This window comes from Acinonyx jubatus, chromosome B1 (assembly GCF_027475565.1).
Source record: "Acinonyx jubatus isolate Ajub_Pintada_27869175 chromosome B1, VMU_Ajub_asm_v1.0, whole genome shotgun sequence".
NCBI classification, from domain to species: Eukaryota; Metazoa; Chordata; class Mammalia; order Carnivora; family Felidae; genus Acinonyx; species Acinonyx jubatus.
The window spans coordinates 57,771,061-57,797,452 of NC_069382.1; the positions used below are offsets into that span (position 1 = coordinate 57,771,061).

Here is a 26,392-nt window from a genome sequence, read left to right on the forward strand (position 1 = left end):
TAATCATATTGCAATATATAAATGTGTCAAACCAATACCTCAAACTTACATGATGCTATATGGTGATTACATCTCAATAAAAATTAAAAAAATTATTTTAAATGTCTATTTATTTTTGAGAGAGAAAGAGACAGAGTGCAAGCAGGGGAGGGGCAGAGAGAGAGGGAGACACAGAGTCCGAAACAGGCTTCAGGCTCTGAGCTGTCAGCGCAGAGCCCAATGCAGGGCTCAGACTCACCAACTGCAAGATCATGACCTGAGCTGAAGTCGGACGCTGAACCAACTGAGCCACCCAGGCGCTCCCCCTAGCCCCCAAAATTTGAAAGCACATGCCCCTTGACCCAGAAATTCCATCCTAGGGAACCCATTCTCTATATAATGACACAGAAATAAGCATGTTTTATTGCAGCTTTGTTTCTAATTACAAAAGAGAAAATAGTGAATTAATAGTGAATTATTACTATTATTTTTAAATAGTGAATTATTAATAGGAAAATGATTGGGACACAACCATTCCAAGGAAAACTATGCAATATAAAGAATGTTAGCTCTATGCCTGTTGGCTGAAAGGAATTCCTACATTGTATTTTTTAGAGAGAAAAAGCAAGATACAGAGAAAATATATAAGACATCCCATTTTTTAAACCAAGTGAACTTCCCAGTATATGTCCATATATTTTATATATGATTATATTAGCATGTAGAAAGATAGGGAAACATACCCACGTACATACCATATATTGGTTTGGGAGGAGGGGTGGATACAAATAGGAAGGAGGAGATGAACTCTGATGGTATTGCCTTGTTTTGACTAATTTCTATTGCTCTATAGACAAGTCTTATCAGCTGGGTTAATCGATTACTGAGATGCTAGCCATTTGGGTAAATTAATTGCGAAAGATTGCTACCATGAAAATAGTGAGCGTAGTCTGTAGATCTATTGTCAGGCCCCAACTAAGAAAGCTGGAATCTGAAAAAAATCAGCAGTTGGAAGCAAGACAAGTGACTAACATGCTCAGCAAAAAATTTGTGAGAATAGAGGGCCAAGAGAAATGTAAGATGAAGTCCACAGGTGATGATTATTTATCAAAGGCAGTAGGAGGTGGTGAGCAGAGGAAGATTCCCAGCACGAGAGTCAAGCACCAGATGACATTGCAGGCCACGAATGTGTAAAGACTTAGGATCACAGTCTAATGGTTAGAATCACATAAGTGGAAGATGAACATGGGTCTGGAACTTAACGATAGTTCAGAGAAGTGAAAGTGCTGACAGAGCAGGTTGGTTGGGTCGGTCCTTCTGCTCTTCCTCCTGCATGGCACTTACAAATTCCCACCAGTAAAAGATTTGGGCAGCTCCTGGTGCCAATAGAAAGGGAAGAAAGACAAAAACAAACAAAGAAAAAATGAAAACACAAGATTTTGAAATAGAGAATTCTGCTGCTAAGAGAAAAGGCTCCTAAACACTTCAGTGTAAAATAATCAGGTGGGGGCACCTGGGTGGCTCAGGTGGTTGAGCGTCCGAGTCTTGATCTCAGCTCACATCTCAGTCCTAGGGTGGGGAGTTCAAGCCTCGTGTTAGGCTGTATGTAGGGCACAGAGCCAACTTAAAAATAAATTTCAAGTGCATTCTCTTCTAAGCTTCACAACAACCTGTGAGGTAGGTACCCTGATCTCCATTTTAAACGTGAGGAAACTAAGGCTGACACAGGTTAGATAACTTTCTTAAAGTCACATAAGTAAAAATTTGCAGAGCCAAGACTCAAACCCAAGCCTGTCTGCCTCTATAGTATTAATTATTCTGTTTGTAGAAAAACTGATATTTTTAATGATGCCTGGAGTCATCCGGAAATGTTAATTTCCTGTGCTTTTAATTTCCTTTTAAAGAAAAAAAATTTTTAATGTTTATTTATTTTTGAAAGAGAGAGAGACAGAGACAGAGTGCGAGTGGGGGAGAGGCAGAAAGAGGGAGACACAAAATCTGAAGCAAGCTCCAGGCTTTGAGCTATCAGCACAGAGCCTGACGCGGGACTTGAACTCACAAACTGCAAGATCACGACCTGAGTCAAAGCTGGATGCTTAACCGACTGAGCCACCCAGGAGCCCCTTCTGTGCCTTTCATTTCAAAAATCAGGGAAACTTAAACTATACTTCAAATATTTTCAGCCAAATAAAACTTAGTTTTCCAGAGTGACCCACTCTTCAAGGATTCTGGATAGCTGAAGCTTTAACTGTACTTCACAGCTTCTTACTAGATTTCAGTAATTATAGCTCTATAAATTGATTGAAATTGAGTTGCAAATAAAATTTTTATGAAATGCTGTAAAATATATTGGTTGTAAATTTGGATTACTACATAAATTTTATCTATTGCATTTCCTTGCAAACTTCATTAAAAAAAAAACCCTTGAAATGTTTTTGGCAGGATTTTTTCTAAAAAATACTTCAATATGGGCTTTTTCTTGGCAATCCATATGATTTCCTGAAGTTCCTACTGAGTATAAACTTACTATGTAAACATAAAACTTGATTCCCCAGTAAAAGCATCAACCATTTGTAAATGCCAATAGGCTTTATAAGCAATTTGCAGCCTGTGAGTAAGGTCATCTTCTTTTTTTCCCATATTGTCTCCGATGCTTGTAATATGGGCCACAGAATCCTTAGTAAGGCTATTTGTGAATTCTTCTTTGTTTTAAGACCTCCTGACCTTTTGACTACACATTCCTTCATTTTCCTGGAGTAAAGAATCTGATTTAAAGACTCTAGCCAGCGTTACCTGATCACATTTCCTCCAATATGTCAACTTAGCCATAACTGCTTTGAACATCTAACCTTTCCTTAACCCCTGTCACGTTCATACAACCGCACATAACAATATATACAGTTCTTTTTCATTTATCAAAAGAAAGAATCCTTGGGGAATAAAGATTTGACAGCTCCTGTTACAAGATAATTGTAATACTTAAAAAAAGAGAGAGAGAGAGAGAGATGAGACAGATGGTGTACACTGGAGACATGTGGAAGTTTGCTTGGAAAATAGCTTCAGAAATTCAATTGAGACTGAAAAGAAATTATGCAAATTATCAGTTTTGCATAAAAGCATCACGGAAAACAAGGAAATTATCTTAATCTTTAGTCTTCCACAATCTTGTCAAAGGGAAATATGTCAACTGGACTGATACCATCTTGGTTTCCTATTTTTAAAAAACTCAATAGCCACTCATTTTTTTTCTTTGTTCTTTTCTTCTTTTCTTTTTTTTTTTTCTTTTTTTATAGAGAGAGAGAGGAGAGAGAGGGAGCAAGCACGTAAGAGCTGGGGAGAGGGGAGGGGGCAGGGGGAGAGAATTTTAAGCAGGCTCCACTCTCAGCACAGAGCCTGTCTCAGGGCTTGATTCCATGACCCTGGGATCAGGACCTGAGCCAAAATCAAGAGTTGGTTGCTGAACTGACTGAGCCACCCAAGTGCCCCTATAACCATTCATTTTGAATTATGGAGAAAAGAGATTGTTTTGAATGAGATGATTAAAAACATTAACTTCTATATTGCTATGCTGAGGTCTAATTCATTAACATCAAATATCAATGCATTTTATTTTGAGAGAGAGTGCGCGCGTGCGGGGGGGGGGTGGTGAGCGCGCAGGCACACACACACACACACACACACACACACACACACACACGTGGGGGAGGGGCAGAAAGAGAGAGAGGGAGACACAGACTCCAAAGCAGGCTCCAGGCTCTGAGCTGGACGAAAGGTTCGACATGGGTTTTGACATAGGACTTGACACAGGGCTCGAACTCACAAGCTGTGAGATCATGACCTGAGCCGAAGTCAGATGTTTAACCAACTGAGCCAGCCAGGTACCCCAACTGTTAATACATTTTTTGATGAGTTATTAAATACTTGTATCATATGTCATTTACATGGGGAATGCTTTATAATAAATTTATTAGGTATTTCATCAAATGTCAATGGCACAAAATGATGATGGAAATTTAATTTTAAAAATTATGTTTATTACTTAAACAAATTTTTCAAAGTGCCCCTTTAAACTTTATGTTTGCCTGATTCACGCATGACACAAAGTTTTTTTTAAAAGGAAACACATACAAGATGCCATGAGGATAGGAATCCTAAGGAACAGTGTAAAGGTTGGGGTGAACATTTTGGTGGTACAGGTTTAGGGAAATGAGGGGCAGAAAAATAATAAGGAAACTGATGTCAGCAGAAGGAGGAAAACCACTTACTGAATTCAGGCAAGTTTTCAGAAAAATGAGTTGAAGTATAGTTTGATCAGTACCCAGCATGATGATAGTTATGCTTTTTTTTAAAAAAAATTCTTTTAACGTTTATTTATTTTTGAGACAGAGAGAGACAGGGCAGGAACAGGGAAGGGTCAGAGAAAGGGAGACACAGAATCTGAAACAGGTTCCAGCCTCTGAGCTGTCAGCACAGAGCCCGACGTGGGGCTTGAATTCATGGACCACGAGATCATGACCGGAGCTGAAGTCGGATGCTTAACCGACTGAGCCACCCAGGCACCCCCATATAGTTATGCTTTTAAAAACATGCTTAACGGACTGAGCTACCCAGGTGCCCCATATAGTTATGCTTTTAAAAACATGAATAAACACACTTTATTTAGAAGCAAGGAAGAGAGAGGTGAAGCGCTGACTACAGATGAATGAAAATGTTATGGGATCATTTCTAGTCGTTATGAAATCACAGAATATAGGCTTGTATTTGAGTACACATGTGAATTAGTTTGGATAAATTGAGAAAGACTCACATCTTTTGCAGTCTTATAATAAAAACAGAAACCTGGGTCACATATTATGAACCTCTAGTAAATTCTTGCTCATTTCCGTGTGTGTGTGTGTGTGTGTGTGTGTGTGTGTGCATGGTCATGTTTAAGCTGGCCTACTTAAATACATTAGAAAAGTCAACCTTTATCCTTATATTTGATCAGAAAAAAAAAGAAGTCTGAAAATTGATAAACAATCTTTAATATATAAAGATGGGTTACCAAGAAAGATTATGGAATTTCATTTCCCGAAGATGGTTAGATAAAGTGATGGATATTTATCTACTCTCTAATAGTTGGGTTAGGTAAAGTTTGCCTAGAAGCAAAAAGACCACTTCAAGGCTTAAACTTTTAAAATGATAATGGAATTTGACAAGAGAAAGTATTTTTAATAGAAAGGAAGAAATCCTATTATATTTTCCTCATATAGGTTAAATTTTTTTTGTACTTGGGTCAGAAATATCTTAGAGGCATCTGGTTTTCAAGCATTTTTTCACTGAAGTTTAACAGTATTGAGCAACAGGACCTTCTGAGGCGTGATGTGGGTGACCCTGGTCATATTTGGAGTCCTGGGGTAAATTGGGGTCAGCCATGTGTGTTTCTCTGGGCAGACTAATATTTTTGCTTCCCTTTAAACACATATTCTTTAAAAATCTGTCCAGTATTTATTAAGAGGAGAAACAGCACTGCATGGTGAAGTGGGCAGCAAAAAGGGGGACAGACTAGAATGAATGAGGGTGAAACACTCAATGGCTCTTCTGTTGTCTCCAGAAAACCAGGAATGGCTCCAAACTCGCATATCCTTCTCGGCAAAATCAAAGCCCTGGAGGCCCATTAGAGATGAGCTTCCTTGATCAGTGCCCAGGGTACCTCCCTTTTAATGTGCTTCTGGGTGACTGTAGGTTAGCATTTCTCAAATTGTGGTCCCAGCAACACCTACATTAGAATCACCTGATTCTTGAATCTGTACTAGACCTACTAAGTAAGAATCTGTACCAATGAAGCTAGGATGTCTGCATTTTAAATTAGTTTTGTAAGTGATTTGGACTACGCTGAACTTCAAGAACCACTCTCTGAAGGCCAGCTTAGAATCAGAGTCAGCTTAGAGCACTCCGGCCCTCGCCAAGTACTCCGCTGTCAAATTGCTCCTCAAATGTTCAGACCTGTTTCAAGAAGGCTGGAGGAAGATTCAGTTCGGTTCCTCCCACTCATCAGTCTTTCTCCCTAGCATCCATCCTGATTGAACTGAAATCTTCGGGGAGTGTCTATAAATACTCCATCTGCTCAGATTTTCTGCCAGACAGTGAAGTTTGCACCACCTTCCCACTACTGTAGACTGAAATAACTTCTCTGGGCTTGCCTGATTCTAACTGATAAGAACCCCTCTTCCTGACAACTAGGGTGCTTCAAGACCACTTGGGTTTTTACAAGAGGAATCCATTGCCCTTAGATGTCCTTTATGCAATTAGCATGGAGATAAAATTTTAATGCTGGAAAGAACCTCAGAGATAATCCAATCCACTCTCTAATTATGTGGAAACAGATGCCGATGTATACAGAAAAGGAGACTGGGCCTTTTTATTGAGTCCCTACTATGTGCCATAAAGGCACTGAGCTAGATTTTTCAGTGAGTTCTGTCATTAATTTTTTACAATAAGTTTTCAAAATAGAGAACATTATATTCATTTGAACAGATAAGGAATTTGAAACTCAGAAAAATTAAAGAAATTTGCAAAGCCATTTAGTTAACAGGTAGTGGATCCAGGATTGAATTTAGATTCTAATCAAAATAATATTAACTATCATTTATTAAGTACTTACCATGTGTAGGACATAGTTCCAAGTATTCTTTTTTTATTAACTTATATAAAATCTCCACAATATTAATTTTATGCCCATTTATGGGGGAAATTTAGACATAGGAGGCTAGAAACTTGCCTGAAATTCACCCAGTTAGTAGATGGAGAAGGCTTTGATTCCAAAGCTCTTTCCTGAGTCAGGTACTCTGGAAAGACTGAAAGCAGGGAAAATATTAGCTGTTCAAATAGAAGATAAAGAGTCCTGAAATAAGGATTGGGAGAAGGGGCAGATTTAAAAAGCACTTCTGGGCGCCTGGGTGGCTCAGTCGGTTAAGTGTCAGGATCAGCTCAGGTCATGATCTCACGGTTGGTGGGTTTGAGCCCCACATTGGGCTCTGTGCTGACAGCTCCGGAGCCTGGAATCTGCTTTGGCTTCTGTGTCTCCCTCTCTCTGCCCCTCTCCCACTCACGCTCTGTGTCTGTCTCTCTCAAAAACAAACATTAAAAAATTGTTTTAAAAATAAAATAAAAAGCACTTCTGATGATCTTTGGATCATTTATCAGGGAGAAGATTTATCAGGGAGAAGAGGGAAAAGGAGAGACTAACTGAATTTTCTTGCTTGGAGAACTAAGTAGATGATGACTAAGACCTAAAATGAAGACAAACTGGCATTACATTCATGTTCTGTGTTATGTAGCTGGAATTTAGCTTTTTCTGCAGCTTAACTGTGAAGAGAAAGAATCATGTGTCCTCTTCTGCATAAAACTTAGTGACTGATAGATTCTAAGAAAGATTCTCAATGGAATTTGGAACATTGCCTGATTTCCTATCTGTAGATCAGCAAAGCACTAAGTATATTTGTAGCCTTAGGATGGTGATAAATATAATTCTACACTTGACTCATTTTTTATTTGAGAATCATTCACTGGTACCCACCATGGGTTGACTGTCCAGGCTACAGTAGTGAAGAAGACAGACCTGATGCCTTCAGGGAGCTTATATTCAGGCAAGGGAGATAGGCAATAAACAAGGTATCAGAAAGGTAGACTCTGAAGAGTACCATAAAGAAGATAAACAAGGTGCTGTGGTAGAACATGATGGTGTAGGCTCCAAGTGATACAAGGGCTCCTAAGATGTGGAAGGTGCTTGATTTTTATTCTAAGTATGATAGAAAGAAATTGGTGAGTTTTGAGAAAGGGAGTGACATGATCTGTTATGCATTTTTTGTATCTTGCTCTGGGTGTCACTACATTCAGGACAAGACTGTGGGGACAGGAGTGGGAGCAGAGAAGCTGGTTAGGAGGGCCAGAGGCAAAGAGCGATCAATGGTGGCTTGAATAAAGATTCAGTCGATCAAAGGGAAGTAGTAGAAATTGAAATATATTCTGAGAGCAGCTGGCAGGCTTGCTGATGGAGAAGGTTGGAGAGGAAGAGGGAGAAATCAAAGATGACCTCTACATTTCTAGTTACGCAATTGGGTAAACAGTGCTTCCAGTTCCCAATGTCGCCAGCAACTGGAGGCAGGGTAAGTTTTGAAGGAAAACGATGACCAGATACATGTATGTGTGAGTATGATACCAAAGCTTATAGAAGAGTGGTCTGGCCTGGAATTTAAAAGCCCGATTTGTGTCATAACGTTGTCACTAAAAGCAATAACTGCTTTACACCTCGTTTTTTCCCATCTACACACGCGGATGATTATATCTGTCTTTACTGCTTCAGAGGGATGCTTAGAAGATAAATGAGACAACATATATAAAAGTACTTTGAAGTCTTGGGAGGATCTGTACGGTATTAAGCCAAGCTATCATTATTGTGTACAGGGTGTGTTTATATTTTCATGTATCTACTCAAAGTCACAGGGGCCATAAGTATATCATGTTTACATTCTTCAAGTTCAGTTCCCAGAAATGGTGAGATGAACATGCTTCTCTTTACCCAACTGTCCCTTCTGCTATAGTATTCTTTTGACAGGATTTTGCAATTGTAAGCGTTTTCTCAAACTTTTCAAAGACCGTGGGAAGGAAGGATTTTGCCCAATGTACCTCTGCCTGGGTAATTTTCAGCAGATAACGATAATGACATCTTTCTTTAATAGAGATGTACAGATTACAAAGAACCAGCACATGATTTCATTGACTCTTCCAAGAACACTCTAAGAAAGGTATGATCTATTTCACCATTTGATGGAAGAAAGATGGCTCAAGAGTTTAAAGTAATTCGCCTAAAATTTCATTTTACAGCTAGAGTAATTAAGGCTAATAGAAGAGTTGTGTTCTACCAAATATAGTGAAGTAGCACCAGGGGCATTCAAGGAACTGCAGCTATGTGCCAGACAATAACATTCATGGGATGTATGGGGGTGCTTTTTTGATCACTGCAGTCTTGGGCACACTGTCTTTAGTTCTTTGATAATGGGCGTGACTGATTTTCTTGCCTAGTTTCAAGAGCTGCACCATTCCACCCATGACTTTATATACTGTTCACTGTAAAAACAAACAAAAAAAACCAAAATAAGAACAAACAAAACAGAAATTGTCCCTTGCTCTCCAAAGTAATTACATGATGAACAGTGTCTTCTTTCCCTCGGGAGCAGACATAGTACACTTGGTTTTGCCTGAGGCGGAATGTTAAGAGAGGGTACTTAGAATCTAGAGACCTGAGGTTGTCTTGTGATTTTGTGACCTAGGGTTGAAATGAACCTATTTGAACTTTGCTTTCAAAAACTGTGAACTGCAGGGGCGTCTCGGTGGCTCAGTCGGTTAAGCGTCCAACTTCGGCTCAGGTCATGATCTCACGGTCCATGAGTTTGAGCCCCGTGTTGGGCTCTGAGCTGTCAGGCTCTGAGCCTGGATCCTGCTTCAGATTCTTTCTCCCTCTCTCTCTGTCCCTCCCCCACTCATGCTCTGTCTCTCAAAAATAAATTAAAAAAGAAATATTAAAAACTGTGAACTGCATATACTAATATTTGTGCTTACTGACCGTACTCTTCCAGTCAGCCTCACCTTCATCTGCACAGTTCCAGATACAGAAGTACATAGGCTAAGTAGTCACTTTCAGAGTGTCTTGTTTCTAGATTATCAGATTAAAAATTCTCCATTCTGGGGACACTTGGGTGGCTCAGTTGGTTGAAAGATGATGGACTTTGGCTCAGGTCATGATCTCACAGTTCCTAAGTTCAAGCCCCACATGGGAGCTGGCTGCTGTCAGCACAACCACCCCCCCCCCCCTTCTGATCCTCTGTCCTCCTCTCTCTGCCCCTCCCCTGCTTGCTCTCTCCCTAAAATAAATAAATATTTAAAAAAAAAAAACCCACTTCATTCTGTTCATTCCTTCCCTTGCCTTCTCAGCTCAAATGCATGTGTATTTGCTCACTTCTAACGGAGGGGGAAGGGGGCTGTTTCTGGTGTTCACACAAGATGATTCTCAGCATATTAATCTATTTAAAACAAAGCTGAGGAGGGATGAGTATCAGATTGCAGTAAGGATTGAATTAATGGGTGTAGAATGTTTAGCACATGCAATGTATGATCAATAATTATTAACTGTTATACTTTCTTTCTCACTTAGGTGATCTCATTTGTCTTGAAGAGTTGAGTGTGGCCTGGGTGGAGAGAGAATAATCTGACTTCCCTTCAGCAGGTCACTGTGGTCGCTGGCCAGGCAGGGGTTTCTTGCACAATATGCGTTAACCCTTCTTATGTTCGCCTAGTGTCTGCCTACCTTTGAGGAAGGGTATTTGGGATACCTCTTTTAAGCTGACGGTAAATGCAAATACAATTACGGCAACTTTGAGATACTGACAACATTTCAACTTGTTTCCCCCTCTCAACCGAGTCTGCAAAACAAACCTCAAAACCTGTGGACGTGTTTTTCAAAACTACATTTCAGTTTACAGGTGTGCGCCTGGGGCAACCGAAACAAAGATTACAGTGGTGATTATGGCTGCCTCCTAGGCTCAGATAAAAGAGGCGCCTCTCAGCTAGCTTTACGGTGCCAGCTCACCTGGGGTCAGACTTTGAATTTTCCCCGTTTAGGGCAGGTCTGACAGTAAACCCCCCACAACTGTTTTCCTCGCCTCTCTCCCCTCCCATTTTGAGCTCCTGGGTCAGCAATCCTCCCAGCTGGCTGGGGTTTGTGCCCCGGGGAGGCGGCGTGATGCCTGGGTGCGGGCAGACCGGGGAGCAAGGCCGGGCTGCGGCGGCGGCGGCGGCGGCGGCGGCCCGAGAATGGGCGGGCGGACAGCTGCCCCGGGACTGTCCCCGCGCTGATCCGACTTGCCCCTCTCGGACCTCGGGGGTAACAGCACTTCGCTCTCACTCTCCCCAGCATGTCCGGAGGGCCGGGAGAACAGACGCAGAGGAAAAGTGGGATCAGTTCCCGCCAGGGCCGCTCCCGCCCTTTCCGCGGCCCCGGCCCCGGCGGGTCCCGCCCCGAGTCCTCCGTCCCGGGCCGCCGGGCACCGCTGGGCAGGAGGAGGACGCGGCCGGTGTCTGCCCCGTGGCGCCTTCCTTCTCCACTCCGTCGCCACTCCCAAAGCTCTCCCCCTCCGGTTGCTTCATCTTCTCGGGCGTGTTTTCCTCAGGGAAAGGCGCGTGCCCCTGAACCATCCCTCTCACTCGCGCTCGGGGACCCCGCTTCCTGGACTCGCAGCCCTCGCAGCGCCCCCTCAGGCCGCCGCCCCCATCGCGCCCCCGGGGGCGGGCGGGGACCGCGCGCAGGTACCTCAGCGCCGGGAGGGAGGCTGCGCCGGCCCCGCGGTTCCCGGAGGTGCCGCGCCCGCTCCGGGGGGAGGCGCTGTGGTGCGGGGCCGCCCCCTCGCGCCCCGGGCGCCCGCTGCGGCTCGGCCTCCTCCTCCTCCTCTTCCTCCGCCCTCCTTGGCTGGGAAAGCGGGAGGCGGCGGCGTGTGTGTGTGTGTGTGTGCGCGCGCGTGAGGGGGGCGGCAGAGAGGAGTCTCCGGGTGCCGCCGCGGCGTCAGAGACACTGCGCGCGGCGGGCGCGGCGGGGCCGCATCTGCATCGGTCTCCGCCGCCGCTGCGGGGCCGCGAACAAAGAGGAGGAGCCGAGGCGCGAGGTAGGGCGCGGGGCCGCGCGGGGGAGCCGGCGCGGGCAGACGCTCGCGGCCGAGGAGGCGGTGGTCGGGGCGCTGGGCTGTCCGTCTGCCCCTCCGCCCCGGAGCCGGGACGGCGGCGCGGCCTCGCCGCCTTCTCCCGGCAGGAAGCTGCCCGGGCTCGGTGCCGCCGTCTCCCGGGGGGCGCAGCCCAGCACTCGCTGCCCTCCCGGAGGCTCGGTCTGTCTGGGGACTCCCGCCTCATTTGTGCGGCGTCACAGACGTTTCCCGGTGGCACTTTGTGGGGCTGACTTTCGCAACTTAAGGCTTCGAATGTATTTTTAAGTCCTTGAAAACTTCCAGCAGTCGTTCGGGGGGGATTCGTGTGCCCGGCCTGACCTGAAGGGTGGCGGAGAGGAGGCTGCTGAAGGAGATCCCCGTTCCGGCACCCGCCGGGCCGCAGCCCCAGCGCGGGACCCTCCCCTGCCGCGGGTCGGCGACACCTGGCTCCGGGGTGTGTCCGCGGCGAGCGGCCGCCGCGCCTCCCTGCGGGTCGCGGGGTACCTGTGCTCGGCGGCGTGGGAGAGGGGCTCAGGGGCTCCCCGCTCCCCCGACTCCGTCAAGAACATCCACATCTTGTTGCCCTCTCTCTCCCAGGCGCTCCCATTTGCACTTACTTCGGAGGTAGGGGTGGGGGGAGCGGCGCAGGCACCGCTTTAAATGCTTTTTTTCCCCGAATGGCCCCATTTTCCTATGACGCTCACAGTTTTCAGCCCGGCATTCCATTGTCAGATTCTTTTGGTGATAATTTTGCCAGCTTTTTCTGAATGGGGTTAGGACGGGCTGGCCAGAGATCCGTTTCGGAGTTTGTCCACCGCTGCCCCCGAAGGGTGCTTTTTCTAGTTCAGCTGCTTGCAAGCGAGTTGTGTCCCTCAGAATTGTCAACCTTCGGCTCATTTTGGTTGGGCAAGATTAAGCAGTTCTATTTTTAAGGCCGATGAAGAAACATATGTATTTAATATTGGGATCATTTACCACAGGCGATCACATGAGGCATGGTTTCTTAAGCACTAAAGTGGCTTCAAGACTGGGAAGTTTGTTGGCTTTAAAGATACTTTCAGGTAGAGGAAACTTTGAGTTGCTTCTGTTCAGCTTCTCGTATGAGTTGAGGACGGCTTTACTAAGGCAGCCGGTATCACTTTGAGAGCTGAAGAAGTTATGCTGTTCGTTGCATTTCCTAAATCCCGTTGCATTACAGGAATCCCATACAGTGCTTGATACAGCCGTTTCTGCCCAGTGAACTCCTAGATATCTTTAGGGATTCATTTCGAATTGTTTAAAAAGCCCACTTCGTGTTTAACTGTTGACTTTGGAGTTCAGGAACCACATTCCAAAGCAAAGCTGCACTATTCAGAGGAAGCACTTTTGTGTACTTTTTTGGTTCTCGGGGCTCCGCTGTGAAACGTCTCTCCAAGTAACAATACTAATTTTCCGTCTTCTCTCCTCCCCCTCCCCCGTTACTCCAGAGCGAAGTCTGAAATGGATGTTACATGAATCCCTTTCAGGGATGCGCACGACTGTGAACATTTCTGAAGCCTTTTCTCAGTAGACGAGATAAAGATGGATGAATCTGCCTTGTTGGATCTTCTGGAGTGTCCTGTGTGTCTAGAAAGGCTTGATGCTTCCGCAAAGGTCTTGCCTTGCCAGCACACGTTTTGCAAACGATGTTTGCTGGGGATTGTAGGTTCCCGAAATGAACTCAGATGTCCAGAGTGCAGGACTCTTGTTGGCTCGGGTGTTGAGGAGCTTCCAAGTAACATCCTGCTGGTCAGACTTCTGGATGGCATCAAGCAGAGGCCTTGGAAACCTGGCCCTGGTGGGGGCAGTGGGACCAACTGCACAAATGCATTAAGGGCTCAGAGCAGCACGGTGGCTAATTGTAGCTCAAAAGATTTGCAGAGCTCCCAGGGCGGACAGCAGCCACGGGTGCAAGCTTGGAGCCCCCCGGTGAGGGTGAGTAGCCTGCAGAAGCAGTTTGGTGAATCAAGGTGGTGACAGCTACATTTTCTTTCTTTATGCTTCAGCTTGAGATTTGCTAAATCAGTTCACTGCTAAGGAAGCCACACTTACTGGAACAGATAGGAAATTGTGCCTCAGGATTTTTTTTTTCCTTTTGGAATGAGAGTGCATACAGATAACAAATTTTTGTTTTTTAAATTCTCTCCAGATAGCCGCTATTACCTTTTAAGATACATTTTGGGAAACAGGTAGCAATTATTCACTGAAACCTAAAACAAAGCAGTTTTTTGGTGCTCACGTTAAAATGGAAATTTGGTATGATTTTTCCTTTTTCATGGACTTGGGGAAACCATAATCATGTATGGATGTATACATATATGATATATGTTGTAAGTATGTGTGTGGGTGGATCATAATAGGAAATTAAACCTTAATTTGTATGTTGCATTGGGCCATTCGAGCCATTCTTTTGGTTTTATGAATGCACAGCACAGAATTTACTGGTTGGAGGAATTCTTAACAAATCATGGCCACAGGTAGCAGAGTTTCGTTGCTGTAGCAACGAAATGTCATTTAGGACTACAGTGTAACAGAGAATCTAGCTTTATGTTGGGTTTCATAGGGAGTGAAAAGAAATGTTTCCATCAGAATGATTTTTCTTGGGATTTTGGGTTTGGGCTGAAATAATTTTAAATGAAGGTAAATATTTGGACAGTTACCACATTTTAAATTCCTAGAACGTAAGGTATTCTGAATAAATCTATATTATGTTATGGGTAATGGCATTCCAAGTAAGACATGTTTTTCTCATTTTTGTAAAAATAAAAAGTCGTTATGGGCATCAGGTAATTAAAACAATTTCATTTTTGTCGGAAGAAACAATTCTAATGATTGGCCAAACTGATAAAATATATTTTTAAAGAACAGTTAATTTGGATGAGAATATATATTTCTTTCTCAAATATTCTTGGTAAACACTCAAAGCTGACTTATTTAGTGTTGGAACAGCCTATTGGGATGGCGTTAGACAGTGTTAATTCACAGATGTGAGTGTCAGACAGCTATAACCATTCCCTCACTTTCTTCTCAGGCTCATCTTTTAAAATGATACAACGTGTTTCTATCACTAGATGTAAAATAGGAAAGTGTCTTAATTACTAGGAAACAGTTTCATTACTAGGCTATCCAGCTTCTTTTGATTTATATTTAAATTTTTTTTTTGAAGATAGTGAGAACTTTGGGTTAGAAGACTGTGTGCTGTGAACTTGGTCTGCTTATAGTACTTTTCTTAGATTTCCTTTATTTTATGGAGTTTCCTGGTGCATTGGTTAATGTGTATGGTCATTAATATTTTAGCCTCAGAACCAGTGATCAAGTTGATTATTTCTGAGACACCTGACCCAGGTCTGCTCAGCTTAATGAGAGAGTGGATTTGCTTCTTTTGGAGAGATTTTGTTTCCTTCTTAATTGGACTGGAGAGATTGTAGCTTCTGGCTATGGGTGGAAGCATCTTAGTTGTTGACACATTGCCTTACCTGTTGTGAGGAATGCACTGAATGTTTGATTACTGATAAAAAGGAATTTAAGAAAAGGGCTCAAGCATTTAACTTAACATGCTTTGCATTTTAAGTTTTCTTTCTAATAATGGAGATTGACTATGTAATGTTGTAATGTTCATTTAGTTCAACTGCTAAACTTCCCATATTGAGCTTCACTTTTCTTGGGTAAACTTTTTTTTCAGATTCTGATGATGTTGCTGTTATTTTTCTGGCTTCTATGATTTCCTAATTTGCTTCATGTTTCTTCTTTAGCATGAGAAAAATTATTCACCAAGAAGCCCTGCTCAACTTGAGCCTTGCACCTTGGATAAAATAGTTGAAGTCCATAAAACAGAAGATGATGTCTGTTACGTTGTGGGGTGGGGAGGCATAGAAAGTAGAGGACAAAACAAGAAACAAAATTATTCAGTAACCTGGGTTCATGCAACTGTTGCAATTCTTATAAAAAGAACAGTTCTATTTTTCTAGTCTAAAATAATTTCTCATTAGCAGTTACTGGTAGCTTTTGCTTTCGAGTATTCAAAAGAATCAGGGCTACATAAATAGTCCAAATACCTGACAGATAAATACATCTCAGAAAACACTCCTTTTAAAAAAAGAAATCAGTAAGGTACAGACATGTGGAGGTTGTAATGCACTCTTTTGGACACTTTCCTGAGGTGAGTGACCATAATAAATCCCAAGCAAGCATTCTACTCTCTTAGATGTTCTGACACAACCGAGTGGTGCATGAGCCTGTTTCCACATGTTGCGCAAAGCTGAAAGTGATAACATGTGGAATGTTGCTTCAGTTTATTAGTTATGTTCTATGTTCCATTAGATTGTGACCATGTGGCTTCCTCATGCGCTTAGCCGAGGTAGATGGAGTGTTATCAGCAGATACGAACATTTCCAATGTGTGACACAAATCTTGTTCCCAGAATTTTAGTGTTTCCTGCCTAATATGAAGGAGAAAATGAAAAAGTGTTGGATTGGAGTCACCATGGGAATCTGTCAGTTCTTTAGCACAAGTAAAGAATTCTTCTTGGTTTTAGGCCAAAGTCAAGCAGTGGAATAAGCCATAGGGAGAGGGTGACTGCAGATATCTGTTCAAATGGACTAAAAAATACCTGCAGAAGAGAAATAATATATAAATGTCTATGGAAAATTACATATGGAAAACATGTTTAAGTAATTTCTGCAGAATTATCACATAATGGAACAGTTAGATTTCTACTTTCTATGTGTGGTTCCATTCATTGAAGATCTATTAATATCTGTGCACCTTTCTATCTGTCTAGGAATTACTACTTAATGATTTCACACTGCCTCTATTTCAAAGTGAATTTATTTAGTAAAAATAGAGCACATAACCAGTGATTTACACTAATTTACACTTACTCTTTCCTTTAGCTAACAAATATTTATTGAGCACTTACTGTGTGCCAGGCACTGGTCTAGCTGCTCAGTAGAAAATGATGGATAAACCAGATAGAGTCCTGCTTAAGAACTTATGAGTATGTATCAATCTGAACGACACACATTAATGACATAATAACAATGCAGGTATGGAATTAAACTTGGTGAGTGTTATGACAAAGTGAGGGGAGAGGGTAGGAGAAGGATCTGTATTTAGTGTCAGGATAAATATTGTGTGTGTGTGTGTGTGTGTGTGTGTGTGTGGTCTTCAAAAGCTTCCTTGAGGAAGAGGCATTTGAGCTGAGATCTTAAGGATAAAATGATATTAATTAGTTGAGAGAGGGCTGGGCAGGTGAAGAGGGGTTGGGAGGAGTATTCCAGTGTCCTTGATCTACAGCCCACTATATGGCTCCTGGGAGGAACTGATATAAGCTGAGTGTGAACTAAGCAAGGGACAGAGACAGTGACTGAGATGAGGCCTCAAGTATAGTAATGTACAAGGCATCAAGAGGCACCACAGGCCATCTGGGGTCAAGGGCCAGATGAGTGGTATAGCTAGTAAGTGCTCTGCAAGTGAGATTAGGGAAATGAATCATTAGGACTGAGATGATCATCAGGGCAGAGAACAGAAATAGGAGCTTGGTGTCAAAGGACTGAGAGAAGAAAGGGAATTCTAGATTTGGGGGAAACAGGTGAAATTTCTTCTGCAAGTGTGTAGAGTATGCTTTCATTTCTCCATAGCTGTACTCACAACTCCTTTCTCTCCCTTATTGTTGACTATTATGGGCTGAATTGTGTCCCCTCCAAATTCATAAGATGAAGTCCTATCCCCTAATATCTCAGAATCTGACTGTATTTGGGAAATAGCAACTTTAAGGATATAATTAAGGTCAAATGAGTGGGCCCTAATAAAGTAAAATATGGGTGGGCCCTAATCCACAATATGATTCTTTTTTTTTTTTTCATGTTTATTTATTTTTGAGAGAGAGAGAGAGAGAGAGAGCGCGCTCAAGAGGGGGAGGGACAGAGAGAGAGAGGGAGACACAGAATCCAAAGCAGGCTTCAGGCTCCGAGCTGTCAACACAGAGCCTGATGTGGGGCTCAAACTCACAGACTGTGAGATCATGACCTGAGCTGAAGTTGGTCGCTTAACTGAGCCACCCAGGTAATCCCTTTTTCAAAAAAAAAAAAATTTTTTTTTTTTTTAAATATTTACTGGTATTCTTACAAGAAGAGGGGATTAGGACCCAGAGTGAGACAGAGGGAAGACATGTGAAAACACACAGAGAAAATGGGTATCTGCAAGCTAAGGAGAGAGGCTTCCAGAAGAATCCAGCCTTGCTGACACCTGGATCTTAGTCTTTTAGCCTCCAGAACTGAGGGAATAAGTGTCTGTTACAGCCAGCCAATCTGTATTACTTTGTTATGGCGGCCCTAGCAAAAACTACTATACTAACTGTGGATGTACTCGTAAAGGTCAGCCCCTTGAGTGACCTCAGTCCACTGCCCTTCATTCCTGGCTTCCCCAAAGATCTGCAGTGGTCTAATCCTTCTGTGCTCATTACTCCAAGGTGCAATAAATTTGAGAGGTTGTTTAGTACCTACTGCCCTCCTCAGCTGCACAAGTGGCCCGGCATAGTTTTACAAAACAGACAGGAGGTTTATGTGACAATAAACCAGATACACAGAAAGTTTTAGAGTTGAGAGAAGGAAGTGTCAGGAGGAGAGAACTATTACTACTTGCTTATCTACAGGTTCTTCTGGAAGTGGAGTCTGGAGAGGGTGCATGTTACTGCATGTTGAGGCATGACCCAAAGGCCAGAAAGGGAATTGAAGGAAGGGTAGGGGAGAAAGACAGGAAGGACTACAGTGTGGCTCCAGCTAGGGTTTGGGAAGCTAGTGCTATGAATTGCCTCATTGGCCATCTTTGACCTGCAGTCAGTGAACAGGTACCTGTGGAGAGTTTTTTTCAGCTCCATTCTAGGCTATGATCTGTCCTAGGACAGAGGTGGCATTAATGCATGTTCCTCTTGGAAAAGAGTTTACATTATGGGGAGGTAAAACACAAGAAACAGCCAACAAGGCAGCGTATTGTAAAGCATCAAACCTTGGGATAAGAAATAGAATAAGTCTCTATAGTAAAGTTCCTGTTTCATGGCCCCTGGATTAACTGTCTGATCAAAGAGCAGAGTGAGTGTGGATTAGAGTAGGCAGCCTACCAGTGACACAAGAATTGATGCCTTCATGCGGTGGATTGGATGAGGGAGACGTTAGGATATTTCTGAATGGCTGAGTTAAAATAGAAAATGTGTTTGTTTTTGCCAAACAATGTGTATTCCAGATGTTTTTGGCTTATTTTATTTATCATTTCATTCTTGACCCCTGCTTCAGTTCTCATGTTCATCCTGTTCTGACTTGACTTTATTCCCAAGTTAGGCTCAATGGCTGGGGCTCAAGGCTCAGATTTGGGACAGAGATAGAAGGCAGGGATGGAGAAGGAGTCTGCGGTGCATACTGATTGATAATTAAAAAAAGAAATGCTTAGTGACTTTTTTTTTATATCACACAAAGTATCATGTAACCATTATCATGTAAATCTCACAACAACCCTCTGAGGTTAAGTACTATTCTTATTTAAAAAGTCTCTGGGGCCTCTGGGCGGCTCAGTTGGTTAAGCTTCAGGTCTTGATCTGATGGTTCATGAGTTTGAGAGCCCCGCATGGGTCTCTCTGCTGAGAGCTCAGAGTCCCGAGCCTGCTTCAGCTTCTGTGTTGCCCACTATCTGCCCCTCTCCCACTCGTGTTCTGTCACTCACGCGTGCTCTCTGTCTCTCAAAAATAAATAAAACATTTTAAAAATAAAAAAAGGGGCACTTGGGTGGCTCAGTCAGTTGAGCGTCCAACTTCGGCTCAGGTCATGATCTCACGGTTCCTGGGTTCAACAGCTCGAGGTCAGGTCTGTGTTGACAGCTCGGAGCCTGGAGCCTGCTTCAGATTCTGTGTCTCCCTTTCTCTCTGCCCTTCCCTGCTCATGCACTGTCTCTCTCTGTCTCGAAAATAAATAAAACATTAAAAAAATTAAAAATTAAAATAAAAATAGAAAAAAATAAAAAGTCTTTAAAAAGAATGTGAATTACAATTTTTTTTAATATTTATTTTTTGAGAGAGAGAGAGGGAGAGAGGCAGACTGCAAGTGGGGGAGGGGCAGAGGGAGGGAGAGAGAGAGAGAGAGAGAGAGAGAGAGAGGCAGAATCGCAAGCAGGCTCCAGGCTCTGAGCTGTCAGCAGAGAGCCCCATGTGGGGCTTGAACTCATGAATGGTGAGATCAAGACCTGAGCTGAAGTTGGACGCTCAACCCACCAAGCCACCCAGGCGCCCCAAAAAGAATGTGAATTTTAAAGGGAGTTCTGGTGGTAAAACAACTCAACAATGTACATGTATAATGTTATGAAATGTGTATATTATTCCACCTCTTCATATGCAATTGTATGTATATGCATATAGTTTTTTTTTTTTTTTGCTTTTTTACATAAATGGAATTTCATGTTTTGTGTGTATGATGACTTGATAGTTCATTATTTTGTCTGGGAAACCTCTTCATATCTGAGCACATCTGTCTGCCTCATTAAAAACATCACACCTCTTTATTGAGGTTTAATATGTACACAGAGAAGTGCACCTATCTTAAGTGAGCAACTCATTGAAATACCATGCTTCGTTCTTTGTAAATGACTAGTATTTTTCTCCCTGTTTTAAAAATTAAGATCAGACATGTTCATAGTAAAAAAACTTAATGGTAGAAAAGGATGTAACGGAGACAAAGTTTCTAATCTCTCTATTCTTAATCTCCAAGAGTGACGACTGAGAAGAGGTTTGTGTGTGTGTGTGTGTGTGTGTGTGTGTGTGTGTGTGTGTGTGTGTGTTTTCCCAGAAAAAAAATTAATAGAAATAGGATCATATTATATGTGCTGTTCTGCAATTTGAGGTTTTCTGTTTGATGACGTATCTTTCATAGCTTTCCATATCTACTCTCACTGATGTATAAGAAGGCATTATGTACTATCATTCTCATTTTATGGATGTGGAAAGGATGGCTGACAGAGGCTGAATAACTTGTTCTGGATCTCCTAGCTTGAAAATGATAGAGACAAGATTCCACCTTAGGCCTGTCGGGTCCCAAGAGCTTCCTTCCCTTACCCACACTCTACTTAAGTGACAGACAATCTTCCTGGGTCCTGGTTTGTGGCAGGGAAAGCTTTGAAGTGGGGGTTCTTGTCTCCTCACTGTCCTTGCTGTGTGCATTGTGGTTGTTGCTCTGAAGGGACAGATGAAGCTCCTTTACAGTGACAGTGGGCCAGGAAACCAGACCGTTAGCTTGGTGCATGGGAGGAGTGTGGTTTGGAGGTCAGAGGTTGTAGCCTCTACTTCCAACACTGCCATCAACCAGCTGCTTGGCTTCTCTGGGCTTTATTGTTTCAGCACAGGACCGCGCAACCTTAGGTCCCTAAGCTCCATGCAGGGAGTGGGGGGACAAGGATTGCCGAGTTTGGTTCATCTTACGCTTTTCAGAATGCTTTGTAGTGTCTGGCACATAGTATGCACTCAAAACGAGGTTTGTTGAATGAATGTTTTTAGTTTTCTAGGGCTGCGATAGCAAATCACCCCAAACTGGGTGGCTTAGAACAACAGAAGTTTATTTTCTCACAGTTCTGGAGGCCAGAGTCTGAAATCAGGATATTGGCAGAGTCATGCTCTTTCTGAAACTTTCAGGGGAGAATCCTTCCTTGACTCTTCCCAGCTTCCGGTGGTTCTGGCAGCCCTGGGTGTTTCTTGGCTTGTAGATGCATCACTCCAGTCTCTGCCTACATCTTCACATTTCTTCCCTGTGTGTCTGTGTCCAAATTTCCCTCTTTTTACGAAGACACCAGCCTTTGGATTAGGACTTGCCCTAAACTAGCATGACCTCATTTTAACTTGATTATATCGGCTAGACTCTAGTTCCAAGTAAGGTCACATTCACAGGTACTGGGGGTTAAAACTTAAACATACCTTTTTAGGGGATGCAATTCAACCCATAACAGAATGAATGGATGCATGAATGAATGGTTGAGTGATGTGCATTCAAGTCACCTTCTAAGAATTCTTGGCTGTCCATTCTCTGAACAGTTTATTTATACTTAACCCCTTTCTTCGTGCTGTCTCCTCACCATCTGTAAAAACGGGTTAACACTTTCTCTACCTATAAATAGGTTGCCTTGTGGATAAATGCAAGAATTGATGTGCAAACATTTTGAAAATTGTAACATCAATGTAAACGGATATATTATTAGTATCATTACTGTAAGAATTATCAGTCTTCCTCACAAGGAATGTGATACCATTTCTGTTCGGGGTAACAAGAACCAAATAACTGAGAAGAAATTGAAAAGATCACAAAAATGGATGTAGAACTACATAAAATGAGGACATGGGCTCAGTAATTTTGGTCCCTTACCTGTGAGAAATAACCTGATGAATGTTCATTCTCTTCGGCTACCACTTGGAGTTTCTTTCCCCATTTCCCCCATTTTTATTACTCTTCCCTCAGCCCTTATTTCTCCTGTGGGTGACTGAAAGAGAGGGAGGGAAGGCGAGATTATTCTATTGTTGCTGGCTGGACAGAGAAAGGGAAGACAATGAGAGAAAGTCTACTTTTGCTTTAGTCACAAGCCCTTGCCGTTCTTCCTGCTCTCTGAAAAGCCCCACTTCTGCTTCTGGTTCTCTGGCTTCAGCCTCCATCCCCCCTCCCACCCCCCGGTTCTAGCATCTGCTGGTATGGAACTTCTGTGGTTCACTCTTCTGCCTTCTAGCCACCTTGCATTGTCCTTTCATACAACCATGGTCTGCATTTTCCAAGTGGCTAGGAAGGGGGAAATGGAAGAAATAGTGGAAGGTTAAACATAGGTCCAAAAAAGGTGGGGGCAGTCTGTCATTTCTGACCTTGACTTCATCATTCCAAGAGTCCCTGGCTCTGCTTTGCATGCCTCCATTCCTTAACTCTCCTCCTCTGCCCCTAAGAATGCCTGCTTTTCCCCACCACAGTCAGACACTCACTGTTTATTAATCCATACTCTCTCCAGTCCATTGTATTAATATATTAAAAATTTTTTTTAACGTTTATTTATTTTTGAGAGAGAGAGAGAATGCTTAGTGGGGGAGCAGCAGAGAGAAAGGGAGACACAGAATCCGAAGCAGGCTCCAGACTCTAAGCTGTCAGCACAGAGCGCCATGCAGGCCTTGAACTCATGAATTGCAAGATCATGACCTTAGCCGAAAGCTGATGACTTGAGTCAGAGGCTTAACTGACTGAGCCACCCAAGCAAGCACCCCTCCTTTGCATTAATATGGCTTAAGTAACCCTGAGACAAAAAATGAAAAAGCATGTTTTATTTTAAGGTCAAGAGGCAAATGACTTTGTAATTCACTTTCTAGCAGGATTCTTTATGAGGGTCCACCCTAGCAGAGTGACGTAGTATGCATAGTACAGTATAGTGAGCATACTTGTGGTAGAAATATTATGTATAGCAGCATAGTATAGTGAGGAACTCAGATGTCAAATCAGATACCATGTCAGGCAAGCCTCTTTTACACAGCAACCTAGCGTAGTGAGGTGTACTTGTGATAGAAAGAGTACTCTTGGCAACACCTTTGCTAGTAAGGCCCTCTCACTGTGGAACCTTAGACCCCTCAGCCTCCCAAAGCTTTTATCACAAAGAGTGTGTACATCTCTCCAGTTTTTTTTTTTTAAATCTCAGAGTCTTTTGAAAGTAGTAACCTTAAAAAGAAAAATTCTGAGCCTCAGTCACCCTTCCTGTGGTCCTGCAGTCCTCTGCAGCATATGTGCCTGCCAATGCTTAGTCAAGAGGATGGCAGCAATTGCTTCATGAATGGTGACATATGGGTAGCTGTAAACACAGCCATCTTAAAGATAAATGTGTGAGTGGGCTCTTCCGGGGTAACAGGGAAGGGAATGGAGGTGCCATTTCAAATGGTTGACAGTAGGCAGTTAAGTAGTAGACTCTCTGAGCTGTGAAACATGGATAAAAGGGAGCAGAAGACTGTGCAAATGAATTTTCAAGTTACATTGAAAATAGTGCAGAAAGGCAAGGACTGTCACGTTTGAACATTTTTCTGTTAGCCCGAGGAAATAAAGAAGTCCTTATTTTTTGCAAGGAAAAATCCTTTTGAAACAATGTATGTTTATTGTTTATAATGTTGGAATGAATAAACAGGAGTGGGTTTTCATTATTTTAAGATGTAGTGAGTGTTCCTAAACAATGAAAAATATTTATACAGAAGTAAAATTAAAGTTTACTGTGTGTTCCAGATCTAATTTTAATTTATGTGAGGGATGCCCCCCACCCCCAAAATAGAGTAAGAATATCAGTGTGGGGTACCAGTACCCCTGGCATCTGTCTAAAATTTTTAGAAGTATTTGAAGACTAATATTTAAAAGTTGAACACTTGATTTGTTAAAAAGAGATACAATTCCTGTAGAGCTAAAAACATATGTACACTCCTAATTACATAACAGCTTACCATTTAAAGAATTTTAAAAGTTCTTTAATGGATAGATTAAGTATTATATGTGGTGAAATTATATTTCAAACACATTTTTATCTGCTCAGCTTATTCAAAGTGACATTTAGTTAGCAAATCTCTTAGTTTTTCTGCTGTTAAACTCATGTTTTAAGCACACTTTTGATTATTTCTAGTATTTCATGTGATTTTACTTTTTTCCTCCACAGTTGAACACAGCTAAAGAGCTTAAGTCTATAGGCTAGATATTTTTGCTAATTTTTGCCTAATTATTTTCATTCTGTATTTCATTGTAGATGATGCTATGTGCTGGTATTACTACTTTCATTTTTTCTCTCTTCATTTTTATAAACAAGTATAGAATATTAGATGATATTAACAACCTTAGGTCTATAAAGAGCCTAGGTCTTTATATAGGTCTGTAAAGGTCACTTGTATAACCTTAGGTCTATAAAGGTCACCTGTATAAAGACAGTGATGTTGCTGAAACTCAAGTGTTGATTGAAAGACATCATCATGTGACAGCTTGAAATGTTTACATATTCCAAGAAAGTCCAACTCTGATATCAGAAAGTATTGGGTCTCAATATGTGAGCATGAATACGTATGCTGTGTAGAAGTTGGGGATCACTTACATGGTGGCAAGAATGATGGAGACCTGGTTTCTAGTCCTGGTTGTATGACTGACTTTATACACTGGTGATTTCTCTTCTATAGGCTATAGTTTCCTTTTGTAAAATGAGGGCTTGACTGCTTGAGTTCCTTTGCTTCCCTGACATTTTTTGAAATAATTACGCTAGCAAAGGCCACTTTGACATTGAACATGCAGAGCAAACTGAGGTTGGTGTCTGCATATCACCTTGGTGCAATGAGGTGAAATGTGCCTCTTACAGTCACCCATGGACACCAGACCCTAATATCCCTGAGGAGCCCACACTATTTCTGCCACAGGAGCCTTCAGAGGAACTGTTGGATAATCTGGCAGTTTAGATGTGAGGCAGAGAAGAAAAGCAAGGACAGTTTAGTGAGCGTGACTTGGTATCAAGCTCCAAGGAGGGCAGTATGCTTGATGGGCCTCTTCTCCCTGGACTGATCTACCTGTATTCTGCCTGAATATTATCTTCATGTAGTTGTTACACTGCCTAAAATCCTGACAGAGATGGTCGATGTTTTAAAATGTTCTCTGCTCTCTGGAAGGGTATGGAATCATCTAAACATGTTGCTTTTCCCATTCTTACTGACTTGGAGAACACCTGATGGACAGTATTCTTCATGCTAAAAGGGAAAGATGGTGGTAAGTGAGCTTCTTTGGGGTCAGACAAGCCTGGGTAAAGAGTGCAGTAAGGGGCTTAAGTGGGGTGACCATGTAACTTATTGTCTACACTTTTGAGCTTGAAGGGATGCTTTTGATAATTTTGCAGAGTCAACAGGGGTAAACTGGGTCTGTCTGGGGCAAACAAGGCCATATGGTCACCCTAGCTCAGGGCAGTGTGAGTGAGCCCAGGAAATAGAAGAAAGTTTCATCCAGTATGGGGAAGATGCCAATGAACACAGAAGCTCTTTCAAACATTTTCAGGGGAAATGCAGGGGAATTGATTTCTTCCTCTGAATGCTTCTTTCTGTGGGCTCTGTGGTTTTTGCTGGAGAGAAAATGTGATGTAGTAGGAAAGGCAGGGGATTTAGCAATAGGCAGACCTTCCTCTATTCTTTGTTATCTGTGTGGCTCCTGGGCATGTTAGTTCATTAGCCTAATTTCTTCATTTGTAAATTGGTGAGGATCTGCTTTCCAGGGTTGTGAGGATTGTATGAGATAAAGAATGTTAAATGCCTAGGACCTAGTTAGATATTCAATACATGTTAGTACTTCTGTTTTTCTCTCTTCCCAGAAATTAGAACTTTTAGTACCTTGTATCGGTTATATTGTAAAATAAACTGTGTGTGTTTGTGCACGTGCATGCGGGCGTGTGTAGTCTGGTAATTTAATCAGTCAAGTTTACAAGGTTAATGCCACAGGAGATTTTGTTCTCTTTTAAACAGACTTTAGGCAGACAAGCTGATCGTCACTTAGTGACTGCACATGATGCTAACTATTCGGTTTAAGTCCTGGTTCTGTCACTAACTGTGGTGTGATGTGCTTCTCTGGGCCTCATCTGTGAGAGGAGATGGTGAGCAACATGATCTCTCATAC

The 26,392-nt window shown here is 42.5% G+C and overlaps 1 protein-coding gene across 1 annotated transcript in view; it reads left to right on the forward strand.

Annotated features, from left to right (window-relative positions):
* Positions 1 to 12,641: 12,641 nt before the first annotated feature.
* The window catches only part of SH3RF1 (SH3 domain containing ring finger 1), a 177,360-nt gene continuing 163,609 nt past the window's right edge, over positions 12,642 to 26,392 (forward strand). The window contains exons 1-2 of the mRNA XM_053216730.1: positions 12,642 to 12,772; positions 13,178 to 13,664. Of these exons, the coding sequence (XP_053072705.1) occupies positions 13,272 to 13,664 (393 nt within the window). The 5' untranslated portion in view covers positions 12,642 to 12,772; positions 13,178 to 13,271. The remainder of the gene's footprint in view (positions 12,773 to 13,177; positions 13,665 to 26,392) is intronic.